Source organism: Galeopterus variegatus, unplaced genomic scaffold, assembly GCF_000696425.1.
Source record: "Galeopterus variegatus unplaced genomic scaffold, G_variegatus-3.0.2 Scaffold436, whole genome shotgun sequence".
Classification (NCBI taxonomy): domain Eukaryota; kingdom Metazoa; phylum Chordata; class Mammalia; order Dermoptera; family Cynocephalidae; genus Galeopterus; species Galeopterus variegatus.
In genome coordinates this window covers 72,577-91,828 of record NW_007726547.1, presented here as the reverse complement: position 1 = coordinate 91,828, position 19,252 = coordinate 72,577, and the positions used below count along the sequence as shown (strand labels likewise).

Sequence of the window (19,252 nt, the reverse complement as noted above, 5' to 3'; positions counted from 1 at the left end):
AATTACTAGTCGCGAGCGCCGCCGCGCTTCCCAAGCGGCGCACTATCCAGTGCGCCACCGGGCCGGCCCTCAACTGTGATATTTACAGCAAAATTATTATCCCCAGTTCATATATAAAGAAACTGCAGCTCAGAAGAATTAAGTGCCTTAGTCTAAGAAGGTAGAGGAGTTGGGACTGGTCCCTGGTATTTCTGACTTCTAATGCAATGTCTTCTCCAAGAAAACTTTGCTGCCAACACCTTGCCAGATTACAGAAAGGAAAGGAGGCTCTTAAAGAACCGTGTATAAAAGGAATATCTAAAAATACTGCTCACCCTCTTGAATATCTGTTTGAAACAACTTCAATAAGACTTAATCCTAAGAACAAAATTAAAACATAATTTAAGTGCCCAGATATTGTTTTTAAAATTCACTTCCTCTTAAATAGTGTCATTTCACAGCAAGTTGCCATTTTTTCCAGCGACTGCAATTCACAGGTAGTATTTCTGGAGGGTGTTTATTGTTGTCCCTTCTCTGTTTCAGCAACAGATCAACTCCCAGCAACCATGATCGGATACAGCGTCTGCGGCAAGAATTTCAACAAGCAAAGCAGGATGAAGATATTGAAGATCGGCGACGTACCTATAGCTTTGAACAACCCTGGGTAAGTAGTTGGTTCTTTTTTGTTAATGAATATTCATGAGATACAAAGTACTTGGTTCTTGAGCACAGGAATAGTCCTACAGCTTCCCTGCAGTAGAGGCCACTAAGCTATGACCTCAGTTCTCTATGAATGAGGCAAGAGAGAGTCAAATTCCTTTGACCTTTAACATATTGACCTTTCCCTCATTTCCATCTGGGTTTCATCATTACTAATTTCATTTTATATCTTGTTCCACCATCTGTCCATTGCATGATAGGTTTCATTAGCCTCATGACAAGACATAGCAAAAGTATTCTTGCTCTCAACTCGGCATTTTTTTAAGTCTGGTAAATATTTTTCTACAGATACATTTCTCTCAGAATCAGAGCCAAAATAAATGAGTTCAACACGTGTCTCTTGTGTCTGTTACGCACAAAGTACAGTGTGTAGTATTTCTTGATTCTTGATCCTCCCTCATCCTCCTTGTGTATTTGTTGAATCCTTCTCATTTATCTGCCTACAACTCTATGTCCATCCTCCAAACAGCCACCAGAGTGATCTTTCTAGAACAAAACTTTAAGTGGCTTTCTCAGTGCCAGACCTATACTCTGATCTTGTGTTTCACCCTAGAGATGTGGCACTTCTGCGAATGAAGGGGTTGGAGCAGATTTGGGAGTCTGAGATGATGAAGATTCTGAAGAATCTCTTTGGGAAACTTGAGAGTGAGTCAACTAGGGGTGAATAAATAAGCTGCTTGAGGTAGGAAAATCTAGCTCAGGGTATTAGTAAATCCAATCAATATGGTCATGTGACCATGACCAACAGTGCTTAGAGGACTGGGAATAGAAAAAACAAATTTGTAGATGACTTCTGTGATGGGGACTGGCAAGACAGACAAGGCAGGAAGTCCAGGAAGGCACCTGGAGTCCTGGTGAGGATAGGATGCTGGAGAAGCCTCACCCAGCTGCGTAGGGCAGCAAGTGCAGCTCAAGGGGGGATGGCAGTGATAGCTGGGGAGTGTGCAGGAGTGGTCAGAAGTCTAGGGGTTCTCAGGCCGAAGAGGTGGTGGCCAAACCAGTATAGTTTTTGGACTGGTGGCCCAGTTCTGGATGATGTTGAGGTCTAAGGCCATCTATGCATGTGAGTTACAGAAGTAGGGGAGAGCTTAGTGTCCATAAAGCTGATGAGTTCAGCTCAGACAAAGTGTTGGGAGGATAATTACACTAGATATCTGGGAGAGTAGGGGCAGATGGAAAATTAGTGTTTGAAAAGGCTTGAAGGGGCCGCCCCGGTGGCGCACTGGATAAGTGCGCCGCTTGGGAAGCGCGGTGGCGCTCCCGCCCGAGGGTTCAGATCCCACATACAGACCGGTTCCCGCTCACTGGCTGAGCGAGGCGCGGGAGCAGCACTGAGGGTTGCGATCCCGTTGCCGGTCCCCGGTCCGGTATGGGGGCAACACTGAGGGTTGCGATCCGTTGCCGGACACGGAAAAAGATAAAAGACAAAAAAAAAAAAGAAAGAAAAAAAGAAAAGGCTTGAAGTAAAAAACAAAACAAAAGATCCTGTTTTATTTGGGGGAGGGTAGACAACCCAGGTGAAATAAAACTGAGAGGTTGGTTATGTTGAAGGGCAGGGGAGATTAAAGGTAGAAATGTAGTTGGAGCCTTCGATGCTAGATTGAAAGTTGGAATAAGGATGGTTCCAGGACAGCTGCTGGTCCACTAGCCAGGTGTCCTGGCTGTCCAGGCCTCAGTTTTCTTATTTCTAAGCTAAGAAGATTAGACGATTGAGTGTCGGTTACTAAACCCTTTGATAAAATGGAAGTTTAAGAGGAAGCTGAGTGTGTAAAGCAGATGCAAGTGGAACTCTTCTGGTTGAAAATAGAGGCCTCCGTCGATCCGGTTTACTGCTGCTGTAGATCAGAGCTTCTCAAAGTGTGGTCCACAGACCAGCATCTTCAGCATCACTTGGAAACTGGTAATAAACACACATTCTTGGGCCCAGCATCAGAACTACTAGATCTGAACCTCCATGGGTGGGGCCCAGGAATCTGTATTTTAACAAGCCCTTCTCCAGGTCATTCTGAAACATGTTCAGCTTTTAGAAGCACTGTTCTAGTGTCCAGGTGATCTCTGAGGTCTTCTTTGGTCCTAAAATTCAGCATTCCCAATACATTGCTCTACATAAAGCAAGAAACCTGTAAAGATTTTTGGTTAAGGGATTTAGTGATCAAAGTGGAGTTTGAAGATTAATTTTATGGATGAAAAGAGAAGAAGGGAAAATGGGAGAGGCAACTCTAGTCTGAAGGGCTTCACCTTAGTTCAGGTAAGGAAGATGCGGCCTTAAAACAGGCAATTGACAATATGGGACGAGCACTCAGGAGTAAAACCGCTTCATGAAATCAATCTTGCCTGACTTTGAGAAGTTATAAAACAAGTTCAGCAGGTCTTGTGTCTAAGAAAATCTCTAATTGTCTTCTTATACAATATTAATGGTATTTAGTTTATTTTTCTAGATGATCAAGTAAATTGAGTCATTCCTGTGCAGCCACATGACAGAATTGTGTTAATCTACTTATACTGTTTGTCATAATTGACTCGATGTTTTCTTACTAGGTTTCCTAAAGCAGGATTCTTTTATGATGTGCGGTAAATACATTCTTGACTAGGGATATTTGCACAAAGGGGCTGAACAGAGTAAAGTACCATGTCAACATGAAGGATTAAAACTAGCAACTGCATATGGAAACGATTGTCACACAGTGTGTTCTAACCTGCAGAAACCTCACGTGGCTTATCGTTCCCCGTGCCATACCACGAGGAACAGCGTTATGCTATTTTACTTTACCTGGGAATGTGGATTCAAATCAGCATCTTCACTTTTATTCTTTAAGTAATTATTTAATTCACTAAACTTATTGAGTGCTTACCATGGACCAGTCTTTGTGTTTGATGCTGGAGATTAAAGATAGGAAAGAAAGAATGCCCTTAGAACTTTACAGTGGAGCTGATACAAAGTAAAGGAATACTTGGCACAGTGTAGATGTGACAGGTTATGCAGGGGGTGTTTAGAAGCACAGAGGAGAGAGGCCCAAATCCGTTTGGGGTGGTCAGGAAAGGCATGAAAGAACCTGCCCTTAGAACTTTACAGTGGAGCTGATACAAAGTAAAGGAATACTTGGCACAGTGTAGATATGACAGGTTATGCAGGGGGTGTTTAGAAGCACAGAGGAGAGAGGCCCAAATCCGTTTGGGGTGGTCAGGAAAGGCATGAAAGAACACCTCTTTGAAGTTGAAATATGTTTGAAATATATTACTTTGAGAAACAGAGAAACATATCTTTGGGAACTAAGATTGATGCATTTATTTCTGGTTGGTGACATTGTAGCTACACTCAGGATCTCCAATTTTGTTTGAGGCTAAATGAGCATTTCCTACTTCTTATCCCTTAGATATTTTTCACTGGAAGAAGTGAAAATGATTTGAAATCTATTTTGGTTTCTTTGCAAGATTTTTTTTTAATGGGGACAGTGAATATATTGGCATGCAATTCTATGTTATCTACTTAATATGAACAATCATGTTAGGGAAAAACCTTTGAGAAAATCTTGTATATTTGGAAATTCAACTATGGAAGGTCATAGGCAAAATTATCGAAATGCCATAGCAACTTCAGATAGATAACTTGGCTTATATTATTGTTCCCTGTAATGAGTGACCAGGGAATTATTAGGATGACAGGCTGATTACCTTAGGAATGGAATAATTTCCTAAATTGTGGGTCAGAAGTTGACCTTTTCTTTTAAATTCTTTTTTTATTTTCAAACAATTGGGATCTTGCTGTATACGCTCCATTTTACTGATCATGTAAATGAGCATAAAGTGACTATAATTCTACTTACTGTATTAATTTTCATACCAATTCTTATGGTTACCTTAGTAAAAGCTGCTCAGTTGTTCAAAATATAGCTTGGCCAATGGTTTTTATTTTCGGTTTTTAAAAATGAGCTTTGAGTATCTTGGAATCTTTTTTCTCTTCCCTATGTATTTTGACCTTGAAAGGTCACTGTTTGGAAAGTGACCAATGATCTCACTCCTTGGAATGGTTTGTTTTAAGGAACTACAGACTCATCTCCAAGCTGTGTGTACAGCTTACACCGTATCAGTTGAAATTGTTATGCTTGTTAGAAATGCCCACACAAAGTGCAGCCACATGTGTCATATAGAAAATATCCAAGCCAATTACTTTACAGAATGGGATGCTGCATAAAATTCATCCAAGCAACGTTTTCAATTCAGCTATTTTGAAAATGTTCTCTATAAACTCTAGGAGTATGGAATGCACCTGTTCCTGGGCGTTTGTTCAAAATAATATTTGGGTCAGAGGGAGCTAATTTATGGCACAAAAGGTCTTTAGATGAGCAGAGGCCCAGAAAATTTCCTTAGCTTCATAATTGAAGTAAATTCTCTACCAAGTTGAGTACGAGAAGAAGAGAAAGCAACTTGTTCCTCACCTAGTCCCAGGTGCAGCATAAATAAAGCAGCACGTTGCTTTAAATCTTTCTTAAGATAATGGAACAATAGCTGAGGTTAGGGTTATTATCACAGAGCTCAGATGTGGACAGGACTTAGTGTTGCTTTTAAAAGAATTAAATTGCAGGCTGCAGACATCAGTACAGTATGCTGTTAAAACTTTGCAGATACCTGAGTGTTACCCACAAGGAGACTTGCTGGCTGAGACGAGTGATAGATGGGATAATGGAGCCTTTAATAGCTACATATTGCTAAATCCTTTCCATCCCAGGTTGGTAGTAGCTGAAAGTAGTTTAGTCCTTCAGGTAGAAAATTGATACTCAGCAATGTGAATATCCCCTTCTCCCCCAAGCTTGCTTTCTTCCTAGCTGTGTGTCTTTAACAAATAACAAAATCTGCCCTTTTCTCCCTTTTTCCGTCTTGGACTTTCGATAACACTTCTTGCCCTTTTAGGGTTTCTCCTGCTTTAATTGGCCAGAAAATCACAGTACACAGCCCCTCTGCGCCTTGAGATTGCCTCCCCTGTGCCTGGGGAATTTGAGAAAACGGTTACTTTCTTTTTGCTTTCATCTTTTCTAAGACTTAAAAAGTATCAGCTGTCATTTCCTTCATGCTTTGACTCCAAAAATGCCATCTTAGTTGACAGCCTTGAGTGTTGCCCCAGCTGAGATTGGGTGGAAATCACCTCCCTTAGAAACAGATCTGGAGAAAGCCATTCTTGCAGCAAATGGGTGCCTTTACACATGAAGAGAGCTGCTACCTTCTTTTAGCCCCATGACCCATCTCCCCAAGCCACAGCTTCTGTGACCTGTGGGCCATTCCAGCCCCAGAGGCGTGGGGTGCTGGCAACTGAGGCAGCTGCCTTTGGTTGCCGTTAGCACTGCTGCTGGAAGGCCTGGCCTGTTCGCTAGTGGTACTCTTTCATTTTCACTGTACCTGTTGCTTAACGAAGGAGGGGAGATAACAGATCCCAGCACTGGTGGGAAAGATCAGATGAGGACAGATACTATGTTAAGACCCAAAAATGCATTTCTAAAATCTTTATGAGGAAAATGGTTATGCTCTGCAGATTTTTCAGCCATTACTCACATCCTTAGTAGCCATTAAGCTTTTCAACATTGCAGACCCACAAGAGTTCAATCAATGGTTGTCTATGTAGGAGTGTGGGATGGGGGAGGGGTGGAGGGCTGGGAAGGCAGAAGACAGACTAAAAGTTAACTTCGTTGTTGTAAAGAAGTTTACTACAGAAAATAATTATCAATATTAGCAATGGCCACTTTTAAACAGAATAAACAGGGCTGGCTGGCTAGCTCAGTTGGTTACAGTGTGGTGCTGATAACACCAAGGTTTGGGGTTCAATCCCTGTACCAGCCAGCCACCAAAAATAAATATATAAAGTAAAATAGAAAACAGAATAAATAATTTATACTCTTTATATGATTTAATGGCATACAATTACTAGTCCCCTCTACTAAATCTTTAAATTGCCATTTTTATCAGAGTATGGAATTCATATTAGGTTTGCAGCACATTTGAATTGCTAAAATACGGATTCTAAACCTCAAAGGAGGGTGTCATTGGTCTTTTTGTTATTATAATCATCTTCACTACAGATTTCCACCCAAAGCACACAAACTTTTCGTATTTTTTTTTTCATATATATGCCCCTGGATGTATGTACAAATTCGAAGATTTTTATTAGTCATAATTTAAGTAGTAAACCTGCCCAAAATGATTATTTATGAGATATTGTACATGTGTGTACTTATATACAACATGTACACATACGTATGCTTACATACATTTTTATCTTTATGAAGAGAAATGATAGGGTATTTAAAAATTATTGAATATTTTATGCAAATGTTAATAAAACAGTAATGGTTTTATTTCTTAAGTGGCAACATACTTTTATATTAATCTTTAAAAGTCTTACAACACTACGTAGTTTTAATTAGTACTGAAACTTTGTACTGTGTATATATATTTTTGTTTTTCAATCTATTATAACTATTTTGTTTGTTTTGTATATTTTAGTTTTGGAAAAATAAGAAAAATTTAATTGAGAGAAATGCTTAGTTAATGACTTAATTAAGTGAAACGCTATATGGAAGATTATTTTTTATATTTTGTTTTACACTGCTAAATGATACTGAAATTGTGTAGCTTTCTCAAGCTTTAAATAGTATTTCTTCATCATCATGATAGAGACAGTACTTTGCAGCTCATTTACAAAAGCGACATGCATATTTTTCACTTGTGGTTTTAAACAGGAGTCATGAAGGGATTAACATATCACGGCCCTCCAGTGTATTGTGTAATGATAATCATGTATTTATTTCTATCTTGCAACCTCTACTGTTATTATGGCTTTGGCAGCCTTGGCTATTTTTTGATATAAAAGGCCCTTGCTTGTAACCAATTTCATCACAAGGCCAGTGTTGTTTGTAATTTGCACTGTTAAAACAGCTTCATCTTGTTATCTGGCAAGTCTGGAATTTTTCCAATTATATCTACAGGTGAATTTCCCTATATAGATGTTACTTGGTTGTTATAATTGTTGATGATGTTTCATTTGAAAATATGCACTTGCTGTGAGGTTACAAATTATCTCTTTCTTTACTTCTTTCTCTCTTTGTGTGATTTTGGACTCAGATAACATTATTCAGCTTCTGCTATAGGGATTGGAAACATAATATTTAAAAGTCAGGATTGTCAATTGTAATACTATTCCCACAGTTTACATTTTTATGAGATCTTCATTGAAATTGTGAATCAAAAAGGTTCCTTTTTTTTTTTTTTTTTGTCTTTTGTCTTTTTCCGTGTCCGGCAACGGATCGCAACCCTCAGTGTTGCCCCCGTACTGGACCGGGGACCGGCAACGGGATCGCAACCCTCGGCGTTGCTCCCGTGCCTCGCTCAGCCAGTGAGTGGGAACCGGTCTGCATGTGGGATCCGAACCCTCAGGCGGGAGTGCCGCCGCGCTTCCCAAGCGGCACACTATAGCAGTGCGCCACCGGGCCGGCCCAAAGAGGTTCCTTTTTAATTCAGGCCAAATGTAAAACTTGCCAGGATGAACTTATTTAGGAGTTGATATAGGCTGGTCATATATGCAGTCTGCCTTGAAATATGTGAAATAGGTGGTCCATTAAAGTTTCAATTTAAAGATAAGGGTGAGTCTCTTTAACAACCTACCTTTTTGTATGCTCTGAAAAGAGAAATGGAATAAATTATTAATGATGAGGCTGATGTTTGTTTATATTTCATCATCACGAGCATGATAGTATGAAATACCACAGTTTGCTGATACCAAGCTCATTCATTCATTTTAAGTTTTCAGGTCCCATATGCTGATAATTTCATTATTGGAGTTCATCAAGATCCAAGTAGATGCTTACAGCTGATAAGGTTTGAAGTGAGCAGTGTCAGAAAACATACTGTTGAGGAAACAAAAGCCCTTCAACTCCTTTTTTCTCTGTCAGAATCAAATTTTCAGGCCCGTGGGGAGAAACAGCTTAAAAATAACACCTGATATTTCTACAAGACCTTGCATTTTCTTTTCATATCTCTGCAAGCAGTGTGTCACCGAACAGCATGGGCTTAAAAAGCTGGTTACTAAATCCTGCTGCAGAATGCTAGATCTTTCAAGACTGCTTGACACATGTATATAGCTTACACTGAGCAGAAAGGAAAGGAAAATGTGAGTTTTTGTTTTTGTTTTGGGGTTTTTTTGAGGGCATAAAGGAAATGGTGTAGTATTTTCTTGCTTTGCTTTTCTCTCTGTCCAGTGGCTTTCTCTAGCTTCCCATGGTTCACCAGGAACAATAAGACAGTTCTGTTTCTTTTTTGGCCAGCCTCATCAAGTGTTAGGGAAGAAAATGTCTATCTCCTTTAATGTGGTTCATAAAGTATTCAACTTCCTAAAAAATATTCAACAGTATGGCAAACTTTCATGTGTGCACCCATGGACTTTCCCATTTTTGTGAATTATTGTAGCAAATTTTAATTTCATTTGTCATTAATTTCTTCTAGTTGTCTGAGCAGCCTTACTCTTCGTGTATTTGTACGTACAAGGGATATAAACTGGTATCTAATATCAGTATTTACCAAACCTCATGAAGAAGACTAGAAAGATTGACCTCTCAAGTTTAAACCACATGCTAAAGCCAAAATCTCAATTTAAGATGCTCGAGTCCTTGGGATTCATAACAGCAATATATGCCTCTTTTCTCCAAGAAACTTGATTTTGAAAAAGAAAATGCACAGAATTTGCAAGATGTTTCAAAGTGAATTGATAAGAATTGAAATGGAGACAACCAGTTGGTTGTTGTTCCTCTCTTGTTGATGATTTGCATTTTCCTCCCACAGCCGAACTCCAGACCTGCGGCAGCGCAGAGTGGCAGACACTCAGTGTCGGTGGAGGTGCAGCTGCAGCGACAGCGGCAGGAGGAGCGTGACAGCTTCCAGCAGGCACAGCGCCAGTACAGCTCCCTGCCCCGGTATGTCCCCTCCCAGCCCTGTAGGAAACGCTTCTTCTCGTGTTGCACTGGCTTCTCCACCTGCCTCCAGGTAGCCACAGAGGATGAATGGAAGGGGAAATGGATAGTGGTTGCTTAGCTCGGAAGGGCATCCTACCACATAGCAAGAAGACTAGAAAGGAAGGTGTCTCACGAGATGCCAACATTTTCACCCCAAAAGCTCCCTAATCAAAAGTGAAGCATCATGACGCCTGAGTACTGGCTGAAGAGTCAGACCTGGGTTCTAGTTCTGCTAGCTGGGTTCTGCTACTTTCCACGTGGTGGTGGACAAGACAATTTCCTCGTCTGAAAAATGGGAAGCTAACTCTTACTTTGCTTAGCTCATAGCTAGAATTACCGACACTTTGTAAATCTAGAGCTCTCTAAAAGGATCAGGGTGAATGTTCCATGCACCGGACCTAGGTGGGAACAGTGGTCCCAAAGCTCTCTCACTGTCTTGTCCTCCTGGCCGTTGTGTACTGTCAAACCTCACCCAGGGATGCTCAGCTCACTAGCTGACAAAAGACTCAAAAGCTCTCAGATGACTGAGCCCTAATACATTGAAATAATAGCCACTCTGCCTTTAAAGTATTTCTCCTAGGCAGAATAAAGAATAAAAGTGTGGAAGAGCACTCAGCTTTTCAAGCTCCCCAAACAAGTCACTCCTATAGTCAAAATTATTAAAGGTACTTATTGTCTTTTTTCTAAACCAGGTGACAAAGACATTTTGAGTGGTAAAAGTTCCATTTGCCATGTTGACATCAAGTAGACTGTTTTGAATTTGAGCAAAACAGTTTTTAAGAGGAGGCAAATGCTTAACCTGTGTATACTTGACTGATGGATGTGAAAGTGATCTTGATTCAATCTCTAACAAAGATGAGTCCCTTCAAATGTTCAGTAATGACCATAACAGCCACAAGGGACTTCACCACAGTGAGAAGAGCCAGTCAAGGGAACATGGACGTGAATGGAAATCTCCACCAGGATGAGTGTGTGTAGTAACTTGTTCATTAGTTGTTCTTTTTCAACCCATAAAGCTATATCTCCCTTAAAATTACTTTTTCTTTTAAATAGGAGAACTACCCACTAACAGTAATGTAGCCCATTCTAGGTAAGAGTCATTAAAATTTAGGTCTGGAGAGGGTTTTATGGATCATCTTGACTTGTAAGGAAACAGCTCAGAGAAATTAAGTAACTTCCCCCAAGGTCACACAATTAGTAACTAATTTGCCAGAAGTCAAACCGAAACCTGGTGCCCATGCCCTAATCCATTATTTTACTAGGCCCATTGTTACCAAGGGCTTTTATTCCCAACTTTGGGGTATTAATAGGTGTGATGTTTCCCTCTGTGCTCTACTGCCCTTAGCATTGGGAAGAAGACCACTGTAGGAATCAACCCAATTTTACTAGGCCCATTGTTACCAAGGGCTTTTATTCCCAACTTTGGGGTATTAATAGGTGTGAAGTTTCCCTCTGTGCTCTACTGCCCTTAGCATTGGGAAGAAGACCACTGTAGGAATCAACCCAACGAATCTGAACACTTTAAGGATTATGCATGTAGGTTTACCTGTGTAGAATCCCTTCTCCCGTCCTGTTTGGCTTACGTTCCATTGGAAAGGGGGACATGGTAATGCCTGGTGTGGCCCTGACCATGCAGCCACATGGGTAGGCCATAGAACTTCGTAGCTTGTGTGGAATGGGGTTGTCAGTGCAGGGGCCCTGCTCTTATTTTTATTGGCAAATTGTTTGGCATCATATATTTCAGCTATGTTTGAGAGTATTTATAAGAAATGGGGAAATGTGACAAAGTGTGTGTAATAAGAGGAGTGACTTGAGAAATATAAAGGGCTAAGAAAGGGAGGTAGGAGAGACAGTAGTGGGAGGGCCTGGAAGGTGGGACAGCTAGAAGGAAAAGAGACACTAGGGTCCTGACCCTTGGGAACAGGAAAAAGACGCAGGTGCTTCCCCTGAATTTCTCCTGGTCACATTCCAGAGGAGCTCAGGCGTTGCAAACTGAGCCTTTTCTCCTAGCATTCCCGTCTCCTTCTTCATTCTTAACCCCCTCCTTTCCTACCACCTCCTCTTCCTTTCTCTCCCTCTCCCTGCTGAAGCCCCTTCTAGAAGAATCTACATTTACATGCAGAAGAGAGTTGCCGCCGCCGCTGCTGCTAGTACTTCTCTTGTTACTCAGTGTTTCCCTTACTAGCAACAACTTTCCCTCTGGGTTAATTACAGCTCACTATTTTTAGTCATTTTATTCTGTGTAGTTAAGAGAAAAGCAGTCATTCCCAAATTAAAGAGTTAAGTAAGTTCTATATCATGTTCTTCTCTTTTTTTAGACAGTAATTTCTCAATGTGCATCTTCATATTTGTGAGGAAGTTTAGGAACATAGAACCCTGCACCCAGCTTGATTCCTTGCAGAGCAACACCACTCAGCAGCAAGCGCTGTGCAGGAATCTGAAGGAAGGTGAAGAGATCCCACAGGAGGTCAGAGGGGACTGCAACAGCCTACATGAGCTTGAGACCAACCCAAGTTTCTGACATGTGATATTCTTCAAAGACACTTGACCCCTGCTTTCGGATGTTGACAATTAGCAGAGTTTTGTCTAAACAAGTTGGTATGGCATTTGAAACCGAAAAGATTATACACACACAAAAAGTTCACTTACAAAGTGAAACATAAATAAAACAAATGGTCCAAACTTTGTATCAGTTGCATTAGATAAGGTGGTTTGAATTAGAGGAATGTATATGAACCAGAGTGGTTTGTAAATTCTAACTGTAATTAAGAAATCTATGGGCAGAATTCAATTTACATTTTGAAATGTCAGTAAGAAACACTAGCCAGGTGGTCACACTACTCTGGGAGGAAAGGACCCCTGAGTGGCCCCACACTCAATTCTTAATCAGACTAGATGTTTTCTTTTTTTTAAAAAAAAAAAAATTAATTTATTTTTTATTGTAAAGTGACAACTGACAATTCTATAAATGTATGGGGTACAAAGTCATGTTGTGATTTATGGACACAATGTGCAATAATTAAATCAAGCTAGTTAATATATCCATCACCTCAAATACTTAACATTTTTTGTGATGAGAACATTTGAAGTTTATTCTCTTAGCAATTTTGAAATGTACAATACTCTGTTATTAGCTATCTTCACCACACTGTGTAAGAGAGCTCAAAAGAAATCCCACATTTCTCCTGTCTGAGATTTTGCACCCTTTGGATATCATCCTTTTTTATTCCTAAATTAGTTTCTTTTTTTAGTATCCAAAAGGCAACTCTCAAACTGACTAGAAGAGATATATGCAGTCAGAGTCACTGATTGAAAGACTTAAGATCCTTGATTAAATATTTTTCTTTGTTTTCCCTTCCTGCTGTCTTTCTTCCTGTTCCTCTTCCTCCTCTCCCTTGGCCTGATGTCTGCCACGTCCGACTTCCTGCTTTGCACGCCTCACCCCCGAGCCGTTCCTCTGCACCCTAGTGTGGTGGCCCCACCAGGCCCATTCACTGTGTCTCCAGTCTGCTTACCAACTGTACAGCCTGGGTCTTTATCTCTTTCTTCATCCTTCTACGTCCGTCTCACTTTGGTGGCTAAATGGCTTTCCTTAGGCATTGGGTCTTTGGTTTCAGTCCTTCACATGAGAATGGTCTCAGGCCATATTGGAAGTCGTTGTAATCATCAGGAGATAGTAATTTGAATGGATGCAGAAATCTCCAGTGGGCTCATTGGAGGACCAAACAAATCTACGTGTGTAAGACATTCAGTGACAGGACATTGATGTTTTGTTGCTGATGTTATTTGCGACCTTTCACTGACAGATCATGGGACTTCCTTCTAATGTCTACGTCAGTGTTTGTGGCGTTGCCCTTACTTAGAGTTCATTAGTTATTCTTTGCTGACTTTCCCTGCCCTATGACTTCTACCCCATCCCTCTGCCCAAGGAAGGGAAAGCTAACATTTTTGTTTATTTTTTTTCTTTGATCAGAAAGATGCCCCCCAAAACCCAGAGCCTAGTCTTTGAGGGCAAAGTGACTTTGTCTTCAAACTACTCTGACACCTCTTACTCAGGCATTTCCTGGGTGCCAGTCACTTTCCTAAGCACTTTACGTGTGTCATTTCATTTCTTTCTCCCCACAGCTTTTTTTTTTTATTTTACTTTATCATAGCGAATCTTATTGCAAATTCATAAAAGCATCTAGAGACTTGATAGTAAATTAAAGATGTTTCAAAACAATAATGTTTCCTGAAAATCACGTGCAACTTTATTGCAGAAGTGATAAGAATTTGAAATTTCTGTATGCTGCTGATTTATTGCCCTATCCTGGGGTGACAGAAAGTGAGTTAAGCAGGTTATCCTGGCCTTTAGCGAAGGGACGGTGTGCAAGAAAATAGTGCTTACTCCCCAGATCTCCAGCTACCACAGTCTTGAGGAGCACGTTTTCTGAAGAGTGTCAGCTGCTGACATAAACAACTCGAAAGCCAGGGCTTTAAGGGACCGACTGCCTGTTGCATTTTTAATCATAGAGGAGTCTAGACCTAAATCTTTCATAACTGACCTCATATTGTAATCCGTTACATGTACTTCATCTCAGCCGGCATAGCTGGCATTATGGTGGCAGCTGTGTAAAATATTTGTTTTGCTTGTTTAGAATTGAATTGTAACGTTCTAAAGCAAGCAATTATTGCTATAGCAGAGGCTGCCAAATTTCCAATTCTTCTACACTTGCCGATGTATCTAAATTACAGGAGATATTGTTACTCTATGCAGGACAGACAGTACCTCCCCAGTCACAGAAGGAGGACCCTGTTTCTAAATAGCTGCTGAATCTATTTCTCTTGCCTGTCTCGTCAATGTTTGTTGAGTTGTCTAAGACTGTGAGCTTGCTGAGGACAGTCATTTTCGAATTCTCCAGCCCCTACCACGGTGTCTGACACATGAGTAGAACACAGCAATATTTGCTGAAACATTAAAATGCATATTCCATTCCACTCCTCCCCCTTTCCTCCCTCTCTCCCCTCCTCCCATCCCTCGCACTAACCTCTGGGCTTTGCTTTCCAGGCAAAGCAGGAAAAACGCCAGCTCTGTCTCCCAGGATTCATGGGAGCAGAACTACTCCCCTGGGGAAGGCTTCCAGAGTGCCAAGGAGAACCCCAGGTACTCCAGCTACCAGGGCTCCAGGAACGGCTACCTGGGAGGGCACGGCTTCAATGCCAGGGTCATGCTGGAGACCCAGGAGCTCCTTCGCCAGGAGCAGAGGCGGAAAGAGCAGCAGATGAAAAAGCAGCCTCCCCCCGAGGGGCCCAACAACTATGACTCGTATAAGAAAGTCCAGGACCCCAACTACACCCCTGCCAAGGGGCCCTTCCGCCAAGACGTGCCCCCCTCCCCTTCTCAGGTCGCTAGGCTGAGCAGACTTCAGACTCCTGAGAAAGGGAGACCCTTTTATTCCTGAGCACGAGAAGAGCCAATGCGTCACGTCATGCAATAAAGGACATTTTCCTATGAAGACTTGTATTGGGGGAGTTTTTTTAAAACCTCGATGGTACTGTGGAATATTTCTGTTGTCGGTATCAGTGCCTTTAAGCAGTGTGGGCAAAGAAATGGAAGGCCTTAACGTCTTTGCCACTGTGTCTCCAGTGTCTGCTTGACGGAAGGATTCCCCAGCATCTGACAATCATCTGTTGGAGGCTGTCATACGCTCTGCGTCTCTCTGGAGTGCCAGGAATCTAGGCCCAACTCATGAGATGTCCATGGCGCTGTTATTACAACTTGTGGTGACAAATGAACTTGAAGGTGAGGGTGATGTGGATCCCTCCCTTGCCCTCTAAGGCCTCTTAGCTATGAGGCAACATCTCAATCTCTGGTGGGTGAAAGGGGTGACATATGCCAGACATTGAAGTTTTACGGTACTTCATAGCACAGTCATTTGCAGTACTTCGTGATCAGTACGGTGTCCCCCCATTGCTTCCTCAGCTCCTTGTAACAGGAAAGTTCTGTCATTCTATGGAAGAAGCTAAGCCATACTCCAGCACCATTTGGTTATCATGGGGATCCTTTTGTAACTGCCTTATAACTCATCATTACCAATAAAGCGATCATTTTAGTCTGTGTTTATAAATGCACTGGTTCGGTCCTGTCCCTGATGCCTGCGTTGAGTCACCACCACAGCTCTGCGTAGGGGACACGGGAGATGGGAGTGGCCCCTGGTGGGGAAGGGCTGGGCCAGCCCCGTGGCCCTGTGTGCTCCAGGAGGTGCGAGGTGGGGGCTAGGAAGAGACCTCTCCCAGGACCAGCTCATGGCCCAGTACCTCCCAGGAATTATTTTAATTAGCTTTCATTTTGACAGGCTGGCAGGAAGGGCATAGAGTAAGACAAAGATAAACCAGTCGTTTTTGGGATCCTAAGCACCAATCTGCTCTGCGCAGTTTTTAATGTCGGTTGGAATTGAGGTTTGTCTAGTGCATACTGTATCTCTGCCTGGCGATGCCATGTTTCTAAATAATTCTGCCATGAAACATAAAATAAGAGAAGAGCTGTCACATATCACGCAGAGAACATTTTGGGGTCCCAAAGCAGTGGTAACAAAAGATTGCTCTCATGTCCGTATTTTAATGTCCACGTGGGTCACGAGGACCTCGGTTGCTCCGTTTCTGTCTGTTGGTCTGAACTCCTGTATTGTAAACCATGGCTGGGTTGCTAAAGTGCCTGCGAATCCTGATGTGAAGAAGCTTGAAATGAAAGCTCGGCATACTATGTATTAACAAAAAAGAAAAGGAAAAAAAAGACATGTATTGATACGCCTATTTTCTTTTTTTTTTTACTGGCACATTGTATTTTTGTGTCGACTTGTTTTTAGAAAATATGTGAAGTGACCACACATGTACCTGTGTCTCTTTTGCATTTCTGTGTAATGGTTCTATTTGTTAATAATGTGCAGTGATGTTTAAATGGTGTTACCAGTGTAAGTGCGGTGACCTGGGATGACAGTGGCTCTTTCTCACAGCCTTCCCTGTGCCGTGAGAAACAGCTTTCCCTGTACATATGAGACTTCTAATAAAAGGCATATTTCTTCCTGATCTTTGTGGTGTTTGTACTATTCCTGTGGAAACTCTCCTAGCTGGGTATTTTTTTTTTAAGTGTATTAACAGATGTTATTTTTTTTCATATTAGAGAAAGTTGGAAGTTTCCTCATATCTGTGTGCAAACACGGAAATGGGTGATTGATGGCTTATTTGAACACCTGAGGAGAGAGGAAGGGAGAGAGAACAGGACTTTCGTGAGTCCACTGGAAGGCCCAGGCTTCCGAAGGGAGCCTTGGGAATTCTGAACTGAAGGAGCCAATATACTAGAACTAAATAAGAGCAAAATTATACAGAAAGCTGCATAATATTTTGATGACTGCCCTTTGCTCCTTTTGAATCATTTTGGTAAACCAGATGTTTTGATTGTGTCCTAGCCTCAGATAATATGAGCCCAGAGAAAGGCCCAGATTCTGGTCTACTCCAGTACTAACCTGGTTCCTTTTGCCCAAATTACAAAATAAGGTTTTGCTATTTATTTTAGATGGACACTTATTAATATTGGTATGGTGTTTTGAGGGCAGAAAGGGCAATCCATAGGTATACCTTATGCACGAATATAGGAGATACAGTCCCCACCAAAAGGGCAAGATTTGCAAGGACCCATCAAAGATGCCCTCTTGGGGCTGGCTGATTAGCTCAACTGGTTAGGGCGTGGTGTTATAACACCAAGGTCAAGGGTTTGGATCCCCATACTGGCCAGCTGCCAAAAAAAAAAAAAAGATACCCTCTTTATGGAGTACTGTTTTAGTCCGTTTCTGTTGCTTATAACACAGTGATTTATAAGAAAATGAAATTTATTGCTTACAGTTTCAGAAGCTGGGAAGTCCAAAGTCCAGGGAACACATCTGGTGAGGGTCTTCTTTGGTAGTGTCCTTACAGCAGTGCAGGGGTCTCACGTGGCAGAAGATGGTGGAGCAGAAAGACTCTCATGTGCTCTCCTTTTAAAGCCCTCAGAACCACCACCATTATTAATCCTGACCATCATTATTAATCCATTCACTGTGGCATGGTCCTACAATCTAATCACCTCTCCAAGGCCCTGCCTTTCAATTACCATAATAGGATTTCCCACCCTCAAGAGTTACAGTAGGAATTAAGCTTCTAATAAATGAACTTTGGGGGACACAATTCAGTCAATCTGCAGCAAGTGCCTAGCATCAGTTGGTTGTCATAGCAGCCCGCATCCTGCCACTAAATCCAAATTCTATCACCTCAAGATGAATAATGAGAGGCACATGGCAAGCCAAGGAAACATCACCTCTTTGGTTCTTATGTGCATGCCACGTGTGGGACAGTGGAAAAGGGAAGATGGACAGATTTATTAATTTTCTCACTGACCAGGAGGCCCATTGCAAGTGCCAAAACTCACAGGTTATTTATCTCAAATGACAGGAAGAAGCAGAGCAGGAGAGGTCATATTGAATGTTGTGGGGACCCAAATCACAAAGAGATTTGTAAACTAAAACTGACAATTTGAGCCGCGCAAAGAAGAGAAGTAGGAATAGATATGAGTCAGCACAGAAGGGAACATATGCTCCGCCAAGCAATCTTGTCTAAGTGCATGGAACTCCTGGCTCCAGAGCACTTCACGAGGATTGGAGGGAGTCACCTGGGAGAGTGGGTCTCAAGGAAGAGCCAGACTGGGCAGTGTCAAGATGTGCACAGGGCTCTGCCCACCACGCTCAGGACCCCCAATTCCACGAAAGGGGACAGGGGGGAACCCTGAGGCCCGCAATCAGATGAGGATGGAAGTGGAGTGACTTAACCGTCCCTTGGAAAAGATGGTCCCCACTATGACAATATTAGTATGCTTAGTCCGTTAAGACCGCATATAGCCTTATATCAAATCGGAGAGAATACACCAAATGAATTTTCTGTTTTGTTGAGAGGGGGCAATTGGCTTTATTCCAAATACCTTTTGAAAAGACGTGGAAAATAAGCAGACACTTCATGGGCAGTGTTCTTTGTGATCATCCGCCATGATGAATCTGAAAATGAAGAGGCCAAAGGTAAGAGACTAGGAGTCACAGTAGATTTTCTGTCCACGTCACTGCTCTTGATTTACACAAGCATGGCAGTCATCTTCAAGACTGTTCCCCCTCTTCCAATATTTTTTATTGGAAAGTACGCGTGTTTGCATATACACATAAATGTCATATGTAGTGTGTGAGAAACACCCTCACCTGTCCAAGGCCAGAGGATAGACAGGGAGAAATGAGGTACATCGAAGCAAGACTTTAATTACAGCCTTGCAAGGTTCCGGTGTCTGACAGGCAGGCACATGGAAAAGGGCTGTGACAAGCAATTTATTTCCTGGTGTGCAAGTCCCTGCCCCCACCTCCTCATTGGCTGAGAGTACTACGGGGTACACAATCTTTCCTGATGACGTCTAAAAGTACCCCAATTTACTACCCCCTTGTAGGAAATTTCTTTGTCTGAGGGCTCAGGACAAGCCCGTGAAAAAGGCCCACCCAACACCCTGGGAAAGG

At 41.9% G+C, this 19,252-nt stretch overlaps 1 protein-coding gene across 12 annotated transcripts in view; it reads left to right on the top strand.

The window, feature by feature from the left end:
- Positions 1–16,757, top strand: part of PARD3 (par-3 family cell polarity regulator) — a 714,454-nt gene extending 697,697 nt beyond the window's left edge. For all 12 annotated transcript variants that reach the window (XM_008568729.1, XM_008568725.1, XM_008568720.1 and 9 more), the window contains 3 exons: positions 523–643; positions 9,523–9,653; positions 14,740–16,757. In XM_008568729.1, coding sequence (XP_008566951.1) covers positions 523–643; positions 9,523–9,653; positions 14,740–15,133 — 646 coding nt within the window. In that variant the 3' untranslated portion in view covers positions 15,134–16,757. The remainder of the gene's footprint in view (positions 1–522; positions 644–9,522; positions 9,654–14,739) is intronic.
- Positions 16,758–19,252: the final 2,495 nt, after the last annotated feature.